The sequence below is a fragment of the Lonchura striata genome, chromosome Z (assembly GCF_050655825.1).
Source record: "Lonchura striata isolate lonStrDom1 chromosome Z, ASM5065582v1, whole genome shotgun sequence".
NCBI lineage: Eukaryota > Metazoa > Chordata > Aves > Passeriformes > Estrildidae > Lonchura > Lonchura striata.
Window position 1 is genome coordinate 31,264,610 of NC_140740.1, and position 23,161 is coordinate 31,287,770.

At 34.8% G+C, this 23,161-nt stretch overlaps 1 protein-coding gene across 1 annotated transcript in view; it reads left to right on the plus strand.

Annotated features, from left to right (window-relative positions):
- Positions 1 to 23,161, plus strand: part of HSD17B4 (hydroxysteroid 17-beta dehydrogenase 4) — a 61,371-nt gene that overhangs the window by 22,403 nt on the left and 15,807 nt on the right. The window contains exons 12-20 of the mRNA XM_021546256.3: positions 56 to 162; positions 844 to 1,077; positions 1,478 to 1,529; positions 2,824 to 2,895; positions 3,858 to 3,961; positions 6,566 to 6,631; positions 16,597 to 16,666; positions 20,646 to 20,752; positions 21,024 to 21,110. Coding sequence (XP_021401931.2) covers positions 56 to 162; positions 844 to 1,077; positions 1,478 to 1,529; positions 2,824 to 2,895; positions 3,858 to 3,961; positions 6,566 to 6,631; positions 16,597 to 16,666; positions 20,646 to 20,752; positions 21,024 to 21,110 — 899 coding nt within the window. The remainder of the gene's footprint in view (positions 1 to 55; positions 163 to 843; positions 1,078 to 1,477; positions 1,530 to 2,823; positions 2,896 to 3,857; positions 3,962 to 6,565; positions 6,632 to 16,596; positions 16,667 to 20,645; positions 20,753 to 21,023; positions 21,111 to 23,161) is intronic.

Consider the following 23,161-nt stretch of genomic DNA (forward strand, 5'->3'; position numbering starts at 1 on the left):
GAGTGTGTCATGTATGGTTATCTGAAAGTAAGTTTTTACCAATTTCTTTCTCTAGAGTCCATAAGTGTATTGAGTGATGCTCTGAGTCAGATAGAATCTCAAGGGAATGTTTCTATGAATTCAACAAGCTCTGGATCAGTGCTCTCTTCTTCTGTTGACACAGTAAGTAAATCTGTCTACCAGATGCACTCAAAGCTGTATGTAAACCTTGAGCAGAGAGACCAGTGTTGCTGCCCAGCTTGTACTCTGGCTTACTATCTGGAAAAAGAAAGGTGAAATTTAAAATGTGAACTGAGGAAGTAGAATGAAAAACGTCTCCAGACTCCAGTCTCTGTTTTTCCTATTGATCAGAGGAAAGCTTATGGCTGAATAGATTGGTAAATGCAGAATCTCAGTACTTTTAAGTTCTGTTAAGCATCTCTAATTAGGGTATTATTCAGAAAAGCGGCAGAGCTTGGGTGCTGTTGGGCAGTGTCACTTTGCTCTGGCTCCTTCTCTATAGATAATTTTTCCTCGTTTCAGTCTTATTATGGTGTTAATTATTTCAATTGTGGTTTGTTTTACAAAAAATCTATGCACTGATGAGAGTGCAGCTGTATGAAGTTACACCTTTTATTCTTGAGGTAGATTGCTTGAAGCAAGGTATAATGCCTTGCATTTGGATTGCTTGTATTGCAATGAATACATTAATATTTTATGGTATATTTATTACTCATACTTTTTGTATATGTGACTGTAAATAAAATCCTCAGGCATCAGGTTTGATAGAAGAATTACAGAAAGAATGCAAGTTCAATATTAACTGGTTTTGATTTTTATTTTATGCTGACTTCTTATTTCCAGGCAAGCATTGTTGGCCGTAAATTGGGTACCAACGTGTATAAATACACTCACTTGGAGCCTATTCTATATGCACTTGGTGTGGGAATGTCAACTAAGGATCCAGACCACCTAAAATTTCTCTTTGAAGGAAGTGAAGAATTCTGCTGTTTACCCAGCTTTGGAGTAATTCCTGCTCAGACATCAATGTTCGATGGTGTTCCTTCTCTTTCAGGACTAAATATTGATCTTGCAAGGGTATGGAAGATTAAAGTAGCTAATTTTGCTTATGTATCATATAACTGAAAGGTGACTTCAGTTAGGGTTTTTGTAGTATTAAGTCCCTTTTGTTCTAGAAATGAAAAATTCAGTGGTTTGTATTCTTTTTTTTTGCTTGTATAATGCATCTTCCTATGATGAGATGTATGATGAATTTGATATTCAATTTTACTTTGTGTTCACCTTGCTTTTTTTAAACCATAAAGGCGTAAAACTATTTGAAAACATTTTGGGGATGAAGTTAGAAAAACAAAAGAAAAACTTGGGGTTTTTTTATTTTGTTTGCTCTGAACACTTTGTAAAATTGCTTTGTATTGACTTGGGGGAGAAAGCAGTCTATTTATTGATTATTGTTACAGCACTGTCTTTCTTTACATAGATGCTGCATGGTGAGCAGTATCTGGAGCTTTATAAACCATTACCAACCTCAGGTTAGTCCTGTGTTGATGTGTTTTTCACTATGAACACAGTTCCTGTAGCCATGTTACAAATGGAAACAGGGAAGCTTTGTTTCAAACTGTAATACTGCATATTCTTTTTACTAAGAGTGGGGGAAAAGAGAGGCAACTTGTTGTGTTCTTGAAGGAATTCTGAAACTTGTTTTTGAGATCAGGTGTTGCTTTTCTACAGCATACTTAGTAAAGTATGCATTGTCTTTGATACAATAAGCAAATACCCTACATACCTGTGAATTATTCATCTAATTTTATACTAACTACCAAAACTTTAAAATATTTCAATGAGGTTGTATCATAAAACTTCTGGGATATTTACATAAGAATTCTTCAATACTGATTGTGTCTGTGTGCCTGTAAAAGGATAGGATGTAAAAAAACAAATGGACATCCTAATGAGGTAGCTAATAAGAATTACTTTTCTTCCTGTCAAAATTCTCAAGGCATTATTACTGTGGTAGCAAATTATTTTCAGAGATATCTGAGTTTTCATAGATTACAGTATCTATCTGAGAGTTACTTGTTACATTAATTCAGGATATCCATATGTCTGGATTTCCTTGTTGGTATTTTATAAAAATTAAATTTTTGAGATTGTAGCAAGGAATGCAAGCTTCAAATAAATGGCAGAATTTTCTGTTGAAACAAAAATTACCTGAAAATTATATTTACTACAGTGAAGTCTGATGATTAGTAATGGTTTGCCAGGACTTCATAAAGGTTCTTGGTTTTGCATTCTGTAGCCTCATTTATGTGTCTCTAAAGCAGTAACCTCTGTGAGAAATTTCAGGGTCCTGTACCCAGGCTCTGAGCTGAGCTTCTCTTCTGTAGGATTATGGTTGCCTCAGCCCTACTGAAATCTGTGGACAATCCTTAAATGGAGTTATCTTTGAAGATAGCAATATGTTTGAGTCTAACAGGTGATGTGATTAGCTCTGAATACATGAACTATAGCAAAATTCTATTTTAAAAAACCTGCAAAAGTTATAAAAATACAAGCAAAACAACACTCAGATCTTCAAACAAAGATTTGCAAAGATTCACAGGTGCTGTTGTTATAGTCAGGACGATTGTAATTAATATGACTTTTACAATGCTTATGGTGATGTTGATAATAATAATTACAATAATAATAATAATAACAGCAACAATAATGATAGTAGTAGGTAAGGAAGTTAGTAAGTATGATAGTAGGGAAATATAAAGAGTGATCTGTGGGCTTTGTTCCTGAAGCAAAACCTTACAATGTGTCCATGTTCTATTCTTACAGGAGAATTAAGGTCAGTTGCAACTGTTGCTGATATTCTGGACAAAGGATCAGGAGCAGTCTTGCTAATAGATGGTAAAATGTTTTAGGGCTTTTGATGGGGGTACTGTTATATTTATTACGCTTCATTTTTAACTAACTGTACCAATAACTGCCAGCCATTCCATGGAGAGGACTTTTAGCTTATTAAACCTCAGTGAGATGTGGCTGTGTAATTGTTCTTTGTCAGTTAGCCTACTGAAATAGAAACACTTTCTTCCTGTGTAGGTAGGACAATGCACCATGCAAAACAGATCAAAGTTCTTAACAATAATAATATTTTCTCCTGCCTGAAGGTAGCCAGTTTATATTCTGCCACCCCACAGGAAGGGGTGTGTGCCTGCATATCTGCATGTTTGCATGTGTTTTTTGGGTGGCTTTGCAAAAGTTAATTATATTGTTATGTAGACCCATCTGCAAAGCATTGATCTTTAAGAGCATGTCCTTCATTCCCTTTTTATGTGTGCATTATTTTATTCTAAACAAAACCCATTTACTTCCTTTTAAATCCAAGTTAGAGAATGAGAATGTCTTCAGAAATTGACAACTTGCAGTTTCCAGAATCTTACTCTCATTAGGTGTGATTATGCCAAGGTCCTTTGGGAAATTAGACAGAAAGAGTATATTTATAGTCCGTGAATCTCTAAACACTGTTGACCTTTTATTCCTCCAGTGGTCAGATAAAATTGTAAAAGGTTTTTTACTGACCATTCATCATAGTTGTGTTTTGTTTTCAAACTGGGCTAATATAAAGCCTGTCTATTCCTACAATATGCAAAAGTTATTTATGTGAGCAGTGTCTGGTTTTTAAATTTCTTCCAGAACTCAAAATTAACATTATTAACACAACAGTTCTGAATTCCAGTCTGAGTTATAAAGGAGTGAAATAAATATGAACTGCAATAGGAAGCTGAACTTGTCTTTTGGAACAAGCATGACAGTTGTATGAAAAAGGAGACTGAAGACAATATATGACATTCCTCTTCTTTGTCTTTCAGTGAATACCTATTGTGGAAAGGACCTCGTGTGTTATAATCAGTTCTCTTTGTTTTTTGTTGGAGCTGGAGGATTTGGTGGAAAACGGACAACAGAAAAAGCCAAGGTAAATCCACACATATCTATATTTAAAAAAAACACCAAACAAATAAAGAGTTTTGTCGTCACTGCAGGAAGAATATTAGCTATATGAACTAGGAAGTATTAAACTACCATTTAAGCAGTGTAGCTGAGCAAGCTCAGCTGGAACTGAAATACTTCTGCTCACTGCAGAGCTTGAGTGAAAAGGTACTGTTTAGGTCTTGGGGAACCAGTGGTTTTGTTTTGAGAGTTAGGGAGAAAAATGAATTGATAAACATTACACAGATGAAATATTCCTACACTGAAATACTTGAAATGGTATAATATACTAACAGAAAGCAGTATTAGGATTGAGCTTGCAGTTTCTAGAAAAGATCTCTAGGTGTAGCTCTTTCTAAATCTGTGTGTTTGTATGGAAGAGGCTTGGGAAGCATAAAGAGGAGGAGAAGTAGCAATAGTTTGGAGCTGAATTTTTCTGTTTTCAGAGATTTAGCAAGTAAGAAACATTGCCACATGAACACAGAGTGTGTATGTCAAAATGCTTGAGGTAGCTGTTTGGGTACCTGACACTGTCCCCTTCAATACTGTGTTTGAGGGCAGTGTCAGTTGTGACTTCATGTTATTACTGTGAACTAGAGCCCTGAGACACTACAGTAGTAAACAGTTGAATAAGAATATATGTTAAGCTCAGTGGTTTTGAACATTAATAATGAAATACCTAGGTTTCATGTATCTAAATACTGTAGGTGATGTTCTTCGGGATTTTTGCATGTAAACTTAAAGGTTTTTTACTTAAACCTGTATCAATTATACAAAAGTTTTACGGTATATAAACTTAACAAATACTTTACAGGTACTGAAATGCCTACTGCTTTAAAGAGCCTCTCTGTAGTATAAAAAAAAATCACAGGAAATTGTTGTAGACAATTGAGGTCTTTGAAGGAGCCCTTAATTGTTCTGCAGTGCATGTAAAAAACCGTGTTGAAGGCTAACCTATTGTGATGACATCACTGAGTCCACTGTGGTGCTTTGGCCCTTAGTTAAAGATTGCACTTCCAGCAACTGCAATTTCTTCACTCTATTTAGTGAAGTGTGAGAATGTTATATACATTATTTCACATTTTAACATTTGAAGAATACATGTTTCAGGTAGCACCTTCCCATGATTAAAAAAAAATCCCTCAAGTGTAGTGCAATTAAGACAAAAATACAGCAATTTCAACAGAGGCATCGGCATGGAAGAGGCCAGTTTTCCAATGGTGAATTTTCCTGCTTTTTCCTTGCAGATCTTCTCAATTAAAAAGAGTTTTGTGCCCCTCTGTGCAAAAAGAAATCCCAAGCTGAAAAGACATATGTTGTAGTGTGTCTTTTTGTCACTTAACACTTTTATTGTATTTGAAAATTACATTGCAAGTCAAGAGGAACAGATTTCCAAGTTGAGGTCTGTGGTGAGCAATGTTTTGTGTAAGTCATGTGTCTTCCTAGAGTTGAGGGTTTCTTGATCTGTGGGTAGAGTGGTTTTATTGATAATTCACATGTTGGCTGGTTTTAATGACTCAGTAGGTCAAAGCTGTGTTTCTTTAAACAAGCTGGAAATAGACTGGCAAGTCATGCTTGCTTTGAGAATGTGTTTAGGTAATGTTCTTGTTGTTAAGCCAATTGTGTAGGTCCACTGTAGTTCTCTGAAGTGACAAGAGGAGTGCTGTTATCAAGACTTCAACCCAAGAAGTGATCTTTCTCTGTGTTAATAAACAGGGAAGAGCCTTTGCTTTTATTAGACATGAAACTACAAAGCACTTGCTTTCTTTTTATTTCTCTTTCCTTTGGTAAAGACCTTACACAAATTAAGATAAATGAAATTACTACAGGTGAGAATCAATTTACTTCCTTTCATTTTAGAATCTATGCTAGTTTCTTTCTGGACGTTTTTGTTTTGAAAATACAAGGAGTAGTGGAGAAAAAAAATATGTCAGCTACTTTAATAGCTTGAATTGGTTATGGTGTACTTTGTCCTGATCTAGGATGTTCTCCATCAATCTGTTCATAAGAATTATGTCTTTGAACTATGAAGCTGTAGATTGCACAAGGAACAGCTTTTTTGAAGTAAAGAGGGGCTTTTAATATGCAGCATGTAATTGCAAAAAAAAAAAAAAAAAAAAAAGAAAAAAGTATAAAACAAAAAGGTGCTGGAAGCTCATAAAGGTGAAAAGTAATGAAACATAGTGCACAGGTGAGGTAGTAAATAATTTTGTTCTATATTGTGCTTTTAAAAGTATTATTTTAAAAGATTCAATTTTGTTTATGTGTTCCAAAGCATTTTGCTATTCTGTGAGGCAGCTATTTTTTCCTGAGTGAATAATTCTTGCTTGGCTTTTTTTGGATAATTTGGAAGAAATGTTATCAAATACATCAGGGAAATAATTTAACTGTAGGCAGGATCTGATGCCTCAGAATCACTATCTTTGTAAGGCTAACCTTGTTTTCTGGACTAATGGAGAAAGGATAGGAGGAAGATTACCAATTTGGTAAATATTGTTTCTTTTTATATGTAACTAGTATATTCTGTTATTAGGTATGGATAAAAGATTTTTGCTGTGAAATATTGATAATGCTATTATTTGTGCTTTAGTTAACAGCAGTTCCACCCAAGAGGCCCCCTGATGCTGTAATTTCTGATGTTACAACAGCTGATCAGGTAAAGCTCTGTGTTCTTTAGGTGTGGAAATCTTTGTTTTGTTTGGAAAAAGGAGTGTTAAATGATGTTAACTAATAGTTTAGGTTTTCTGATATACCCCAAGTATTTATACTTGCTTATTTATGTGTATATATATATATATATGTGTGTGTGTGTGTGTGTGTATGTATGTGTAAAGCTAAAATTTCTTCTAGCTTATGACAATGTGTTCAATGTACTGTGTAAAACATTCTTTTCTTAATACTGATAAAATTTTATAATTGTTTATTACAAATTTTATATAGAAGGAGGAGATGAATGTTTGTACCCTGTTGTGCTCTTGGAAAGAAGGTTCAGGCTTTCTGAGAAATTTACACCACATAGTGCAAACAAACACATTGTGACAAAAAAAAAATTGCTTGTGGCTCACAGTTTTGAAAAAGTTAAATTTTTGTAATAGGAGGAGTCAAGGGAAACCTGAAATACTTACAGACACTGTCTGGATGTATTTCTATTTGTCCACATTCCCACTGGTTCACAAGCATCTGTTTTACCCAGGCAGAAACCTGTGCGAAGAAATATAACCTCCTCTCAAGGTAAAACCTGCAGGTGTCAGACAAATAAGAAAGGAAAGTCTGTAGCTACCAACGTTAGGATACTGAATGGTGTTTCCAAAATCAACCTATTCATGGCAGGTGGCTGTAGCTTTGGAAGATGATATTAAAATGTTGAGCATTAGCTGAACTGCGGTAATTGCAATGTCTGCTTAGGCTCTTGCTGATTATATATGGAATAAGTCTCATACAGCTGATTCTTGTGCTTGAAGTCCAAGTTATCCCTACCCACATCAACTGGGAAAGAGAGCCAAGATCAGCATTTTTGTTTATGTCACTGATGTACTGGCTGCATCCTAAAATTCACAGTGTTGGTCTAGGAGGTACAGGTGTTTTAGTCTTCTGAATAGGCTTCATTGAAAATTGGCAAGGTGAGCAAGGAACAGGGAATGGTGAGAAAGCACTTTTCTCCAGACAAGTGGCTAAATATGGTGGAACGTGCTTTCTAGCAGCTGACCCTTTATTAGATGAGATAGAGCATCTCTAAAAGTTCAGTATTTAGAAGTGTTTATTTAGAATGTTGGAAAGATTCTCCACTGCATGATAATATTGAATTGATTCCAGGCTCATCAATTTTCACATGGTATTTATGATTGCCTTGTTCGTATGATAGTTATAGTTTCTGAGCATTAAATCTGTATGTCCAGAATTATTGTGCACACAATGCTCGAAATTCATGAGGTAAAAGGTAGTAATAACACTATAACACAAAAGTTGGGAAACTTGCTATTGCAAGATTGATTCTTGGAAATAACAGAAGTAGTAGAGAATAGTCACTTCACTTGCTTTTTTTTAAGATCTACTCTGACAGGTAGATATATAAAGAGAATTATTCTCTAGTTAGAAGTTAGAGGAGCCATAGCCAGTGGACTTTGATAATCACAAGACAGCTTCTGTACCAAATTTTTCAGTAGTATTTGATAATGACAGGGTGGATGTACAAGAAGGGGGAAGGTGTAGCACTCAGGAACTTTACAGACTTTCATGGGAAGGACAGCTTGGGAAAGTATTTTACATTTACCAAGATTTTACATTTATATGTCTGTGGAATGACACATAACTGCCCAAAATCTCCTTTAAAAAATGGAAGCTGGCATGCAAACTGCTTCAAAATTTCTGAATGTCTTAGTGTTTAAATGAAAAGTGTGTTGGCAGAAATGACTGTTGCCATTCAACTATTGAATTGTACAGAATATAAAACAGACTGGAAGAGTCAGTTTGCATATGGCATTTGATTTAAGTTAAATTGTACTTATGTCCAGTGATAGTTGTGACACGCAATTTTTGTGTTACCATTATTACGTGGTTAAACTGCTCTTCATAATTAGCATTTTTTCCTTTTTCATATCATGATTGTGTAGTAAGCCGTCTGATAAATAGACTTCCATGCATAATTTAGAAACATTTACACACTTGTCTTTCACTGAAGATAATAACTGTAGTTACCTTGAAAGTTTATTCAGTTCTAACTCTACTGCAGTGAGTTTTTTCCAAGAGGAAGAGTGATGCAGACGAGATGAAGCACCGCTTAGCAAGGAAGACACTGGGAATGGATGGCTAAATAACTGTTTCTGCCCATCACCGTGTATTCAGCAGAAGAGAGGGTACAGCCACCTACAGTTTCTTGAAAAATCTTTGTGTTATGTGACTGTGGACAGAACAAAGTAATCCTTTTGGTTAGAAGTATCAAAGACTAATAGCGAGAGGTGTAATATATGTTTATCCCTCTCAGGTCTGTACCCATTTCTGAGAAGTTCTTTACATTCCAGCCAGTGCGTGTGAATGAGTTATAGTACCATGATGTAAGCTTCTTAAAGGTAAAAAGGGCTAAGAAAAATTTAGAAGTATCTGATTTCCTAAAAGCCTTTAAAGCTTAAAATTGCATCTTGCTGAAGAAGGGCATAAAATATTTCTTCTGTATTCATGAATTTTTCTGCAGAGAACTAGATGACAATTTTTGCATCTTGCCGTGCAGAGATGCATGTGTGTTGTGGTATTTTTCTAGCTTGTTCTGTCTCTGTAACTTGAACTTCTAGACACACTGCAATAAGTCTTTTGAATTAAATAGACCTTCTGACAGAAGATCAAGATGTCTAGAGTGTGTTTGACTATTAGCCATTAGCAAGGAATGGATCATTCAATTTCATCCCTATAGGGAATATTTAATGTAGTTACAGTGCTTTTGTCCTGACAGTTTTCAAACTGGGGGCTTAAATTAATCAATCAAAGTGATTTTGCTGAATAGTTACTAATGCAATGAAAAATAACAGGCAGGGAATGACTTGTATTTCTGGAGAATTTTGTCTGCATATAACTTTCACTCTCTTTCTAAATGTGTTGATTTCTTGGGAATTCATTTTCTGATGACACACAAGGTAAGCTGCAGTGCTTATTTAAAGTAGATAATACCTTAACTAATACAAGCCACTTTTGAGGGAGGAAACAAGTGAGGTGTCTTCAATTTGTTGTGGACTTTCTATGGTTGGTTTGTTTGCTTGTAGAAAAAAATTAGTGTTCTGATATTCTACAAGTTTCCTTCCAAAAAACTGTTCTCTATCTTCAAGTATCAGAAATAATATTCAGAATACACAGTGGAGTGACAGCAAATGAACAGCGTAACAGTAGTGCACAGGATGAAATTATTGACCACGTAATTTCAGTTTTACTGTTCTCTGTTTTCTTTCACCTTTTTCTGAAAGCTACCTGTTTGGTTTCCAATATGGCGAAACTAAAGCTGTAGTATATGGAATTTGCAGGACTTCCAAGTTCTTGTTAATGTCAGCTTATCTCAATAGAACATTTAGTAATTTTACAAAATATTTGCCAGTAGAAAAAATCTTTTTGCTGGCAAGAGTATCATGTATTTCTCCAAAACATTCTCCCACTCTGAATTGTAACTCTGCATGCTTGTCACTTATATCAGCAGGGAGAAATAGACATGACAAAAAAGTAAAAAGGAACATTTAGACAGGTTTTGAAAAACATGGTGTCTCAGCCTGTAATGCTTTTGAATCAGTTGTGTACATGGAACTGTGAACCCTTTAAGACTGTGCAATGCAGTGTCATGTGAGCTATCACATGCAGATTGCTGCTACAGCAGAATTTTTTTCAGATTTTTTCCATACAGTTTGGAGATCTCAAACACATGGTACTTCTGCTCTAAGGCTTCCAGGGGCCAAGTAGTTTGGCTATTCTTGCTTTCAGGAGTTTCTAAATTCTTCTTTAGAGCTGAATGAAGCTGAGCCTAATACTGGTCAGTTAAAGGAGCTTATTTATATCCTGTCATTTTTAAGTTGCTTTTATTTGAAAAACTATGATAGTGGTGTAAGTGTTACAGATATCTAAAAGATAAAAATTCCAAGTAAAGGTTGTGGGTTTTGTAGTCTTAATCTGCTTTGTGTGCAGTGTTTAATGATGCAGTTTCCAGTGATGCTGGCATGAATGGTGTGCTTTTTTCCCTCCTCTTCAGGAACTCCTTCCACATGCAAGGAAGGCTGTAGGCATCAACTGAGACAGTGTAGGAAGTCAGTTTTCCTATATTATTTATTGCAAGAAGTTACATTCTGAGGAGTAATGAAAGGAAAATTTATCACATGGTGAGAGACTGGTTGGAACTGCAATTGTTTGATGATGGATTTTCTGTACTTTGTTCTGTGGGCCACTGTCACCCAGATATCCCAAAACACTCAGACATGGGTGCTCTTTAATCAGTAACTGATAATAGAGGAGTAGACAATAGAATTTGGAAGATGGAATTCGAGAGTAGGACTAGCCGGAGTATGTCTGAACATCACAGGCTGAAATTGAAATCCCCAGAGGCTGTGTTCTGAGCTTGTAAAATTGTTCATCAAAAATGTGAGGTGCTTTAAAAATCTAGGCCTTCAAATTTTCCATTGGAGAGCTAGAATTTGTTTCTGCTACTTGACAGTTACCTTTTCTCCTTGTAGTTTCTAATCTATAAAGCAAGAATGTTTATAAATATTTGAGGTCTTGTAACTATGCAAAAAATCTTTAAAGGAGTGGCATACAGCATCAGATGGTGATTTTTCTGACTATGATACAGTTAGCAGCATAAAAAAGGGACATATATACGCACTATATAAGTGAATATGATTCTTTACTCATCCAGAGATTTTGAGTAAATTGATTGACAGGATATGAAGAAATTGCCGATTTTTAGTGCTTTGGGGTTTTTTTCAAACATTCCATTACTTTTTGTTTTCTCTGAAAGAGGAGAAAATAATTTAGGCCGCTGTCCTGTTTGAAGTAGTGTTATCAGCATCCTGTGATTAAGACTACAGGAGTCCCCTTCCCTTCCTGAATCATTCTCAGTCCTGCAGTCCTGCTCATACTGCAGCTATCTGAGTTTAGTTTTTTAGTGTGTCAAATTCAGCTAAAATTACAGTTCCTAATGTAACTGAGAGCAGTTGTGAAGACAATTATGCAGGAATCAAATTTGTTGTAAGAAAGTGGACTTCACAATAAAATCTTACTAAGAAGAATTCTCGGAATGAAAGAGGAGTGTGGGAAGCTTTTAGTGAATGCTTAATGAATTATTAAGCTAAAATCTACTATGAAGTGTTTTCTGCCTTATTGCCAGTAGATCCATTATTTTGAGCTTTTCTTTACACCTGTGGATGGTGTGATAAGACCCTTTCAAGCTTCTGTGTAGTTGGAATGTGAATCCTTATCTGTGGAAAGCCATCTTTTATTCTGCAGTTTTCATATCTGTTTTAATCCTAAGAATATGTAAATATTTGTGGTTTTAGACAATTTAGGAAATGAGGAAGGAACAGGAAGACTCAACAGATCAATACCTGGCTCTGAGCCAGGTGTCAGTGGCATAATTTTGGCACAACAGCAGGTCTGCTGTCACGTGGATAGAGTACACCTGTCTCAAAGGCATAAAAGATTTTTGCACAGGAGTTAGCAGGGCTCATTAAATGAGTTTTAAACTAGATTTGAAGCAGGAAAGGGGGTAAAACTAGGCTCACTAGAGATACGCATGAGGGCAGTGTGGCAGTATTTGAGGGAAGATGTCTCAGTGGAGGTGGAATCCACGTGTCAGCAGAGACAGAAGAGTTACTGATCTGTTAGAAAACATGGAAGCACTTGAGAGTTCCTACTAGTGTAGGAATTGCATCTTCTTACTCACAAAAAGGTGATGGGATCAGTAGCCCAACTGAAGTGCATCTACACTGATGCCTGCAGCATGGGCAGCGAACAGGAGAAAATGAAAGCTGTTGTACAACAGGAAAGGTATGACATAGTTCCCATCAAAATATTCTAATTTATAACCTGTTCTGTAAAGACTGTAGTACAGCATGGCCTAAAAGTGTGTAAATTTAAGTGAACTTCAGGCAATAGAACAAAAGAGCCTCCTGAGAGATTCAGTGATTTTTTTTCTGTTTATAGCATAAATAATTTGTTTCATGGTATAAAAAATGATATTATGGAGGTTCAAAAATATGAAAACGTGACAGAAGAAAAAGTACTAAAACAAGAAAGGATGATAGAAACAAAGGGATGTGAAGTCTTTGCTAAGATTTTATGGGCTTTCTGTCATTTGTTTAGAAGTTTCAGTGTGCAGAAATGGTACTCAGAGAACTGTTATATAGTAAGTGTTTATAAAAGAATTACTCTGAACATTTCTTATTAGTGTTAAGTTTTATTTAATCCCCAGTCCTTTGTGTTTATACTTGTTGGAAAGATCAGAATATAATTTTTTAATCATGGCAATTTTGACAAATATTTGAGATCTTGGTTTACGGTAGAATTTTGTGTATTAAAGTGATAAAAGAAAAGGTACTAGTCTGGCAGTCTGGTTAGACAAGACGGTATTACTTGGCAACTTTGTTTCTTCCCTTTGTGTATATATACATGCCTTAGTAAAGGCTGTAAAATTGTTAGTCCATTTGAAGTTCCCCAAAATGAAGAAATTTGTTGTTGTTTTTTTTTTATTATTATTATTAATTAAGAGAGGCATTGTTAAGGGAAAGGCTTCTTGCATATTTGTCATGCTACTGAAAAATGATTAATGTTTTGTGAAGTCTGTGTCAGACTATGTAAGTTGATACTAAATTTGAAAAATATTCGATATAGACAAACAGAAAATGTATGAATAGTGCAGGGTAAGGAAGTTTTATGTACAGTGAATTACTTATGTACTATGCTAAATTTGAGCCCTTGAAGCATCAACACTGCCATTTTAACTGGAAATATTCACTGTTCTTAAAGTGAATGAGAGCCCATTGGCACATGCAGGGGAGATCGTGGAGTTTTTTTCACAAGATGGCTTGACTGCTTTTTGTCTTAAATAATCTGTAAAAGCATACATGCATGTTCATGTCTGTACATACGTGTATTCATATAGACAAATCTTTATTTGGTAAGGTAAGCTTTTGGGTAGAGGCATTTTTCTGCCCAGTTAGAAGGGAAAATACGTGGATAGTTGACTTCATTTTTCATTAGCTTTACCACTGACCTTTATTACAGTCTGCAGGAAGACTGAAAAATTGGCACAGACAGGTTCGATATCGCCTTTTCTTTTGTGGTCTGTCAGAACTCCTAAATTGTTAGGAAATGAGACTTGACAGTTTGTGTTATTAATTGGAGAACAATTTAGCCATATTATGACTGACTTCAATCTAATGCTTTACATCAATTGATTCTTGTAATCCTTCAAGGATGTTTCTTTTGCTGGTTGCTTGGCTTTTTGTTTTCTTTTTCCCCCGTCCCCTTGATGCTGCCACTTTTGAAATGTCTTTACTGGAGTAATATAGAAAGTAGAGTCAACAAGGCATTAAAGCAGTTTCATTTTCATGTTAACTGTAGTTTATAAAAGGAAGAGTTACCAAAGATTGTGGTAAATGAAATTTGTTGGCAGACCTGAATTGGCTGCACTAAATCTGAAAAAAACTGTTATAACTGTTTTATTCAGTTCTGCCTGTGTTTTTCCTAGTTGTGACCAGTGTCACTGTTGTTATTGAAAATACAAAAAGATTAATAATTTCCCAGATTAATATGTCAGAATTTTAGTTAAATACATTGACCACATTTAGTTCTTCGAACACAGTTGTTTTCTAACTGCTACCTTTATTTTGTTAGCAAAGCACAAGTATTTTTTACTACAGTAAATTTAAAAAGCATTTGGTACAAATATTGTTTCCCAGGTAGTGCTTATCACTCTAAATAAATGATTAGTTCTTATAGTTTTAGTAAGTAACAGCTGCATAGCTAGATTTGAGTTTTGGGCTTAACACAGAAATTTGTCTTTTTTTTTATGATCCATATATTGAATTTTCCAGTACTGCAACTAAATGTTATTTGCTAGAATTAAATTTTTTTGCAACAGCTCTTTTGTGAAGACAGCCTCCTGACAACTTTTGTACAAATTCAAATTAATTGAAGAATGATAGTAAGACCATAGAATTTTAATTTAGCTATGAAGTTACTTAATTATGTAGTAATTTGGTAGCTGGCAATTTTTTTCTTGAGTAGCAATATACTGTTAGATTTCAGACTTTTGAAAGAAAAGTTTGTAAAAGAGTAATGAAGGGGGATAACCTATTTCATAGAATTCTGTTGAAGAATTCTCTTGAGATTGTCAGATTTAAGTTTACTTGTGTGAAAAGACAGTATGGGTCTGTCTCTCACTAAAAATGTCTTTCACAGTGTTATAACTTTTACATGTTCAGGAAATTATTTGCCCTTTCTTTGGTCCTTTTTAGGATCTCAAATAGAGACCCAGCTGAACTTCAGTCTTACACTAGTATTAAATCTCCAGTCTTCATTATTTTCCTGAGAAATTGTACAATTAATTAGAAAATAATTGAAAAAAAAGTTATAATAAATACACCTTTTTAGCAAAGATAAAGCTACAGTTAGAAGTTCCAGATCCACTGTTGTCTTTTTTTTCCAAAAGGAAAAGTGTTTCAAAACCAGTAAACAAATACGTAAACAGCCACTGAGGAGTATTAGCTCACTGTTTGCCTTTCTAAGATTTTGCTAATGTTGTACAGTTCAGGGTTTTCTTCTTGCTGTTTTTATTGTCTGGTTCCAGCTCTCACAGAAAGCAGAGACAAGGTCTTTATATTCCACCTTAGCTCAGGCTCAAGTTGTGAGCTGAAAATTCCTATGAGAAATAAGAGAGAGGTAGAGCTTAGTGTTAAAGCTGTAGATAGGTAGAGAAATGACCCACATATTAATAGATTAAAAAAGAAAACAGATGCATTATGATTTAAAATGGTAACAAGAGTTCAGAACCTCTCTAGTTACACTGTCTGCCTCAGACTTGATAGATAAACAGTGTTAGACATATGTTGGAAAATAACTCCTTTCAGGAATCTTTTTATTTTTTCATCCTTCTCTTTGAGAAATCTTCTGTCTTCTTTCCTCCAAACAGAATTTAGTACAGTTTATCCTCATTCAAATAAATACATACCATTTTTTATTGTCGTAGTTCAAAATGCTGGGAAAAAAATCTTTACTGACAATGCATTCCAAAGGCCAACAATGTGCTTGACTAAAGTACAGTTTGTTTTCAGTTTAAAAGCTTTTTTCAATTAAATCTGTGTTCAATTTGTATATGTCATTGTAATTAAGCTGCTAAATTCTTGGAATCTTCATTAGTTAATGTGATGTACTGATTTTCACTGTACTTATGGGAAATTTTTACTAAAGGGTACTCCACTATAATTTAGTCACTGGATTCCACTGTAATCTGTTGACCAGAGAAGATTGTATTTCAGAAATATGCACATGTTGGCTTTTGATATCTCCATAATATGGACTGCTGGCTGCTCTGCATGTACAGCAAATACAAGATTTGATAATGAAAATGCTAAAGCTACACAGGGAGAGAAACCTCAAGTATAGTAGCCATTTTTTTAATAGTTTCTCAGGTTTATTCACATTCACAGTATATAAAACACACTAAATCTGTATTTCTCTACTTTTTTAGTAACAAAAGAATATTTAACATGAAGCAGAAGTCTTCTAGAAAGCTTGTAGTGTTACTTTACGGTTTTGTTGTTTTTGATACTGGAATCAGTTGCCCATTAATCTGCTATGAGAGAAGTATATAATAATTTAGAAAGAAAAAAATTAGGGCTATTTCTGATCCCTGTAAGATGAATCTGTTGTTAGAAAAGCATGATACTGTGTTTCTATGTTACTAGAAAAATTCATATATATACTTCTGTTTTATACTGTGGATAAATTTGTCATGGAAAACAGTAATAATTAGTTTCCATTTTATGTACCTTGTTGTAGAGTATATTATGTAAGGTCTAGTAAAATAGATTGTGATATGTTTCTTAATCTTTCATGAACTTCTGGGTGACTCCTGCTTCTCCTTCTCTGTTTCTGCAGGCTGCCCTGTATCGGCTAAGTGGGGATTGGAATCCTTTGCATGTGGATCCAAGTTTTGCTGCTCTTGGAGGTGAGCTGATGGGGATACCATTGTGTTAATACTTGGATGAAGGATAATGTAAATGTATTTTTATCTGTTTTCCTGATGTACATCTTTAACAACTTGGAAAAAGCAGTGCTTGTTTTATAGCTGTTGTTAGAGTCACCAGTTAAATAATTTCAATGTTCTGCATGACACTTTAGTTTGAAGCATTGCTTCCTGCAGCTAGAAATGGGGAATGGTGCTTGGACTTTACTTACAATGAAAACATACTTTCTAACCAGTTTTGCTTTAGATCTTGTTTATTGCTACTATCCTGTTATTACAATGTGTGTTTCATAAGCAGGAATAATTGATTGTCAAAGCTTCTGAAGGAATTCTATAAATTCTCTGATATCCTACAGAACTATATCTCTGATACAGTTCTTTCCATCTGAATAATTTTGAAATTATGTGGGTCTCTGTAGAACCTTTTGTTCTTCAGTGTAGTCTTCTCAATCCCAATAAATCCAGGAGGGCAGGAGAGAGAGAGCTTGTTAGCACTTCTTTCCTATAAAATTGCCTAACTACAATTCTTGCTAGCACATTAACTTGTTAATTTACAAAAGTGTACATGCCAAAGCACCAGATCAGTCTCGACTAACTAATACTTGAAGAGATGCAATTAGTGAAAAAAAGTGTTTTCTTGAAATTGTATTGTAAAGTTATTTTTTTGCACATATTTTCAGGCCTTTTAAGTAGTATGGTTTGATTATTCCAGGCAGGCAACAATTTGATTTACTTAAGAAATTTTCCTGAATATTTATGCTATCATCAGAAACATTACATCAGATTACTAATCTGTAATAATTAGTCTGCAGTTTCCTGATGAATTTTTTTTAATATGCAACTATCACTTGCGTATTACTCTCATATCGTGTTCTTATCAAGATAAATAGAGCAGAGCTATGCTTCCTTGCTCAGATCACACTTACCATACTTTTGCAAATTATCTTTCATAAATGCATACTAATTAGTTTGTTAACTCAGTATTGTATAATTCTATGTAAATTTGTGTTCATAAGTAATGATTGTCACATACTAGAGTCCAAGAAGAGATTTCCCTAAGTTGTTAAAGCTTTCTATTTTGTTTATGATATTGGTTTGTTCATGATAGTGATGGAGATGAAAGATACATGTTTATAATTGAAAACCCAGTGTTTGGAATAATAATGGTGCTAATAAATAATAATAAAGCTAATAAAATAAGAGAATTAGAAATCTTCTACTGTTCACACAAAGGGCACTGGGACAAAGACATGGAAAATGAAATTAATACTCTAAGATATCCCATTGTCTCAACATAAAACTGCTGCACTGGATTTTGGAACTATGATAGTACCCTACCTAATACAAATACTATCAAAGAAGAAATGACTATAGAAATAGTCCACTTTTTTTTTTTCAGTTGTGCAAATGTTTTTTTTTTTTTTTCGGATCTATTCACACACCTTCTCATCATGTAACAATCTGTGGATGCTCTCCTTTACTGTATCTCACCAGTGTGAATGGGAAACAAGCATTCAGCATAATGCATTCATATCATTCTTGGATTATTGTTAAGACTTCTGTGGCTAGACAGGAGTTTCAGAAGACATAAAACCACATGAAAGCACCTACTTATATTCTTGTGCCTTTATTCCTGTCTCTTGTGTTTCCAAAGACTAGCAAGCAACATTTACTTTGATTTTGTTTCAGTCTAAACACAAAGTAACCTGATTAGTTTGCAGACTTTTTGAGTATGCATTAATTTTATAAAGAAAATACTGGGAAAATAGGATTGGGTATATTTGGCTGTTTCTGAGTTCTGAATAGAGTGAGTGCTTTCTGGTTTTTGTATGGTGAATTAAATTGTGTTTTTGAGGAGCTAGATGTCACTATAACATTCTGAATGGGAGATACTGAAAACTGATGATATTACAATTGTACAATAATCTGACTGCATGGTAACTTTGTCTTTTCAGAAGAGTGTCCATTGTGTACAAAATAGTGTTCTGTTAAAAGTGTGCATACTAAAACATTTTATGGGAAAGAAATGACAAAATGATCAGGCTGGAATATTTACAGTGAGAAAATAGATTTATATTCCTTTAAGGCTGTCATTCCTTTAAGCGTGTCATGTCTTGTAACCTAATGTGGCAAAATTTCTGTTTCTCATGCATAATTATGCTAGCTTTATCTTTCCTTTGGTCTCATAATCCCCGTATTTCTCAGCATTGAATCTTCCATGGCCTAACTTCAGCTTACAACTAATTACCACACAGCCACTTGCTCATTCCTTACTTCTCCCCTCCCTGTTTTTCTCTTCACTTCCCTTTCCTCTCCCACCCCCACTCCCAGTGGGATGGAGAGTAGAATTTCAGAGAAAAAAAGGTAAAACTTGTGGGTTGATATAAGAACACTTTAATAACTGAAGCAAAGCAAAATATTATACTAATAATACTATTGCTGCTGCTACTGCTACAAATAATAATGAAAAGGACAGAGAAAAAGTGAAGAGTAAAATTCAAGAGAAACAAGTGCATGACACATTTGCTTATCACCTGCTGACCAATGCCCAACCCATTCCTGAGCCATGATCAGTAGCTCCTGGCCAGCTTCCCTCAGTTTATATCCTGGACATGAGGTTCTTCAATATAGAATGTCCTTGTGGTCAGTTTGGGTTAGCAGTTTCAGTTATGCTCCCTCATCACAGCTTCTTGTGCACCTCTTTGGTGGCAGATCATTGGTCACAGAAGAGTATTTGGCATACGTTGGATGCTATTTAACAACAGCTGAAACATCAATGTATTATCAGCATTACTGTCACACTAAATTCAGAGCAAAGCATTGTACAAGCTACTAGAGAAGAAAATTCATTCTAGCCCAGCCAAAGCTAGGATGGAGTCCTTGTGGCTTTTTAGTCTGTTTTGATGGTAGTTTCTTTTCTTTTACATCTTCCATTTCTTTGCTGGCTAGACTTTGTCCTGTCTCTACTTTTTTTGTTTCATTTTGCTTTTGGTTTTTTTTCCAGCTGTTGTCCCTTCGGAGAACATTTTGTGCTGCATAGATGCAATAAGTTGTTAAGAGCTCAAGAAAAACAGACTGTGGCAGACAAGAGTAGCATATAAATTCTGGGCAAAGCAACTGTTTTTAGTGCCAAAGTTGTACAGCTCTGTCTGGATTCCATGGGCTTTTCAAGTGTGATCAATTACTGTTTACCTGCCTTGTCAGGTCAGAACAACCTGTTAAAGAAATCGGAATATACAAGCAACATTTTTATAACTTAACTCTTGCTCTTGAGCAAATCTGAGGGCAATTGTCAAAGGTTTATTTTGGCAGATTTTGACAGTACTGGAGAAAGATCCAACACTAATATAAAGCTTATCCTCTGCCGAGGTTGAGCTCCTGCTTCAGAGCATAGGAGTTTGAGGAAACTTGACAAAAATGTCAGTATAAGAAAAACAGTGCAAGTTTTCTTTTCTATTTTTTTAAATTTCTAAATAATGGTAAATTAATCCTAAAGCGGGCGTTGTATTAGAAGACTTAGGCCAAGCATGAATAGGAATTCCAAACAGGAAATATCAAATAAGCTTAGTATTGCCACTTTTTAGTGATTACAATACCTCTTACCCTTAATGTATGTACTTCCATTTAGCTGCATGTCTGATGTGCCTATGCATGCATACTTAACAGATAACCTCCTTATGTTTAATTTTGTCACCTCTACATGGACTAATTCTACTTCTGAGTCTGAGACAGCACAGGCAGTGCTAAGAGTGCAGCTTGTCACCGAGCACTTTCTTTTGCTCAAAACTAGAGGAAATAATAAATAGTAACAGACACTTTTTTGTTGAGATAAATTAGGTTAAAAAGAAAAATAATTAAGAACACTAATGGGGAAAATACTATGAATAAGGTATAGCTATTAATAGAAGCTGCATTCAAACTCCTAATATTAAAAGTGCTAAAATGTTACCTCTTTAAATAGGATTTGAGAAGCCTATACTTCATGGACTATGCACCTTTGGGTTTGCTGCTAGGAACGTTTTGAAGCAGTTTGCAAATAATGATGTGAACAGATTCAAGGCAATCAAGGTCTGTGTGTTCATTCTTTGAAGTAAATTTTCTGGATTTTTTTGGTTTCAGTCCCAAAAGAAATCTTAAGTGGGAGGGAAGTTTTTCATTATGTCTTAACTACCAGAATTTTTTTGACTTACAGCTAAATATTTAGTCTTTCTACATTAATAGTTGACTTAATTTTTCTCTTTTTATCATTTAAGTAGAGCAAATGTGCTTAAGCTTTGCATTTACATATAGCAGACATCTTTTTGCAACCTCACTTTTTTTTCTTTTTTTTTGGTTTTAGGTTCGCTTTGCAAAGCCAGTGTATCCAGGGGAAACTTTGCAAACAGAAATGTGGAAGGAAGGAAATAGAATCCATTTTCAGACCAAGGTCAGAACAATCTCTTCACTGTGGGCTTCGGAGAAAGATGTATTGGTTAAAAGACTGGGGATATGAGGAGGAGCAAGAATAGATGCCTCATTAAACAGCACATCATTGGCAAAGGCTTTGTAAAGAAATTAACTAAATAGAATGAAAGAGTCCTACTTATTTTATGGTGTCACTAAGATTTGAATAGAAGTACCATTATAATCACAGGACTTAATATCCTTGTATTAAATGGGGACTCTTTTCATTGTGTGTGCATTTTTTTGTTTTTCCACTGGGGAAAATAATAGCAGTCATCCTCAGGTCATCATAGTGTATATTTCTTTCTGGAGTTATGAATAACTTTTTGTATTCATATTTTTTTTTAACATTTATTTATGTCAATCAGCCCTTAACAATTTAGGCATGTAAATGTGCTGCAGATTTAGTATATACTGGGTTAAACTTAAGCTGCAGCTACACAGAATAACTTCCTGTAAAAGGAAATTTCATAGCAGTTGAACATAGTAACTACAATAAAACAGAGTATACACTTCTATGAGATCTGGGTTTGCATTATATGAATTTCTTTGGTCTTGCTAGTAGTATTTTATGTGGCTATCCTGTAATCCTTGTTTCCATGTCATAGGGTACTTAGTGAGAGCTAAGGGTAAAACTCCATGTAAAGGGCACAAAGTAAAAGTGAATGTCATCTTTTGCGTAGCATCATATGACATTTTCACTTTCTTAACCTATGATTTGATACTGGTATTTGTCAATATTTTCTTTGACTTATGCAGTGAGAGTTACATTGCTTTGCTGGCCGAAGTTTGGCAGCATTGTCTCCATAAAAATGTAGCCAGCTCTTGATTATTGAGTAGGGCTGCAGGTATAGTTGCAGCGGCAGGGAGAATTAGGCAGGCAAAAGCAAAAAAGGAGAGTTACAGGAACAGAGGAATGCCATATTCATACAGCTTTCTGAGGATATACATTGACTGAAGGAAGCAAATATTGTTTGCAGACCTGATGGGTTTTAGCAGCTACAGAATTTCAGAATGGTAACAATGTAGAGACTGCTGTATAGATAATCTCCATTTCTAATTACTAGTAGCAAATGAGGTTGTTTGGCGCCTCAAGTGAACTTTGAAAATTACGGTAGCGATATTTAAAAGGTTGTATCACCCTGTCCTGACAGAATCTAGAATTCATGGTTTCCCTGTTAGTTAACAGAGTTCATAATATGCTTCTAAGCCCTTCTAAATTTGTAAGTGGAGTGAGTTGTTCTGTTGTGTTTGAAAGCAAAATTTGTAATTATGCTTAGTTTTATTTAATTTATGTTTAGTAATTGCTAATATGTAGAGTTGTGGTGAATTTTGCTACAGATTTTTCATCCACAACTTTGGAGTATCTGATTTTGGATAGAAATTACAAGGCTTAACAGGATTATAGTAAACCATTTTAAACAGTCATGAGGTGTGCAGAATTTTGTTTCTTATTGCATGCTGGATTTATATGAACGAAATCCATCTTTGTGCTGAAATGAACTCTGGTTAAATCAAAATACATATGGACTTAAAACTTTTGAGAGGCTGGTTTGAATCCATTTTCAGCAATGTCTGAAGTGCAGTGGCAGCACGTGACAAGCTGTTAAGCATTATTTGAGTAATAGTTAGTGTAGTGCAATAAACTAGACTGTGATACTTGCTATTTTTTCAGCTTGGCTATTTGTCATACACCCCTCTATATGCATTATTAGTAAATCAATTTGCCATCTTCTGTTAGCTGCCATAAATCAGTATGGTTTGTCACATCCCTCAAAGAGAAAATGCCAAATTGAAACCCATTTCTTATCTGAATTAACTATTTCAAAAAATGAAACTGGACAGAGTTCAGGTATTTTCCATCATTGTTTTTGTAATCTTTCTTGTTTGCAATGCTTAAAAAGTTGTTTCTAGTGCAAGTTGAAGTATAAGGTATGTGGAGATAGTGAAATTGTCTAAATGGACTCTTGACAACTGAATATCTACCTCAAGGAAAAGCATTTTAGAACACTGTCTTTCTACTTATGAAGAAAT